At 37.8% G+C, this 1,873-nt stretch overlaps 1 protein-coding gene across 1 annotated transcript; it reads left to right on the top strand.

Moving 5' to 3' along the window:
* The first annotated feature begins 1,107 nt into the window (after positions 1 to 1,107).
* On the top strand, positions 1,108 to 1,617 carry LOC147514463 (protein FAR1-RELATED SEQUENCE 5-like). The gene has a single exon (XM_086592592.1). The coding sequence runs from the start codon at positions 1,108 to 1,110 to the stop codon at positions 1,615 to 1,617; it is 510 nt and encodes a 169-aa protein (XP_086448718.1).
* Positions 1,618 to 1,873: the final 256 nt, after the last annotated feature.

Raw genomic sequence — 1,873 nt, 5'->3', positions numbered from 1 at the left:
AAATGATCATTAATAAGGGGTAAAATGATTTACAATATTTAAGTCTGCTTGGAATGAAAATGACTAAATGTAAGTCTTGAATTAAAACTAATTCATCGCTAAGGCGAGAAGCTAGAGCATAAAATGTTTGAAGGGAAAATAATGAAGGCTACCCCCTCATATATATAGGCTGGAGACTGGAGACGGTTTAATTGGCTTTTGTTTGTTTGCTAATTGAGTTGTTCAAAACTTTGAGAATCAAAGTTTTGTTTTTACCCATTTGTTTTGTCCTTTACCTTATTAAGGTTTCGTCTTTTAGCCAATTTCATTTCAAACCATCTGTTTTGAATTGGTACGTGTCTTCCATATTGCGAGGTGACACCAAATTAAAACCATCACTTGCCACCTGCCTATGCTGACTCGTCATGGCTTTTGGGCCCGTAGAGTGGGTCCACTTAGTATGTCTAGTGGCGGCGCCGATTTTGGCGTTTTTATAACTTTCTGTCTTTGCGTAAAGTTTGTCGCCCTGGTCGCTCTACCAGTTCACTAGCTAACATCGGCACCCCGATTTATCAGATTTGAGCTTCGAAAGTTTGCTGCTTCTTTATATGTGGACCCGTTCTGCATTGATTTTGTTCTTTTGGAAACTTAGGCTCTAGTCAGGTTCTGTTGGGCTTCACTGGGGTTAAGTGGGAAACTTCAAATATTCCAGTATTCCCGTACTTCGATGCATGTTTTATTATTATATTCATTTTAAATGCGGAAACCTGCAAAAGTACGAAAATATAATTATTACATGATTATTAAACACATAATCGACCAAAATGCTATGTCTCTTGGGGTTTAATATTACAGTTTTGGGTGCTTATCAGGTGTCTACCGATTTCATAAAGATATCCCGGTTAAAAGAATTTTCTGTGCTCGTGCCAAGGTGAGAGAGAGGCGAAATATTTGAATATGGAACACAAAAGGAAACAACGTGAGTTGTCTAAATGCAAGTGTCTTGCGATTTTTGAAGTGATTTTTTATTTTAAATGCAATATGTGGGTTGTTAACAAGTTTGCTGCTGAACACACTCATCCACTTGTGCCTTATCCTAGTTCGATATTTGGTCGCTAATATAGAAAGATGGGCAGTGAAGATGCATCTTTGGCAAAGAGTCTAATTGATGTGGGCATTAGACAATGTCAAGTGACGGATTTCCTTGTTTATAGGGCTGGCCAGTTTTGTAAAGTTGGTTACATAAGAAAGGATTTGTATAATTATATGACCAGGATGAGGAAAATTTATTATATGAATGGAGATGCTAGCACACTTGTTTTCTGCATGAAAAACAAGTCGAAGATTGATCCAGAATTTTACTTCTCATACGACTTGAATGAACTTAGCCAATTGGTCAAATTGTTCTGGGCAGATTCGACGTCTCATGTAGATTACAGTTGTTTTGGTGATGTGTTATTGTTTGATTCAACATACCGGACAAATCAATACAAAATGCCAATTGTCGTATTTGCTGGAGTGAACAATCATAGACAAACTATTGTATTTGGTTTTGCAGTTATGACTAGTGAGTCAGAGCAGTTTTACATTTGGGCGTTAGAGCATTTTCTTAGAGCAATGGGTAGCAAGGCACCTTAGTCTGTCATAACAGATGGTGATCATGCAATTCGCAAGGCTATTAAAGCTACCTTACCTAGTGCTAGACATCGCTTATGTGCTTGGCACATTCTGAAAAATTGTATTGACAATGTCCGTGTCTCTGGGTTTCGAAGGGACTTTTTTTCACTCATGTTTATGAAATGTTCAGAAGAAGAGTTTGACCAAATGTGGGAACATTTGTTAGAAGCACACCAGGTCCATGACCATGTGTGTGTGTGTGTTGAGATATATCTGA

Source organism: Coptis chinensis, chromosome 2, assembly GCF_015680905.1.
Source record: "Coptis chinensis isolate HL-2020 chromosome 2, ASM1568090v1, whole genome shotgun sequence".
NCBI lineage: Eukaryota > Viridiplantae > Streptophyta > Magnoliopsida > Ranunculales > Ranunculaceae > Coptis > Coptis chinensis.
The sequence above is the reverse complement of the archived record's forward strand: the minus strand, read 5'-3'. Positions and strand labels throughout refer to the sequence as shown.

What these genes read in the sequence shown, in the direction of transcription:
- LOC147514463 (XM_086592592.1), top strand. Translation starts at nt 1,108, where the DNA reads ATGGGCAGTGAAGATGCATCTTTGGCAAAGAGTCTAATTGATGTGGGC.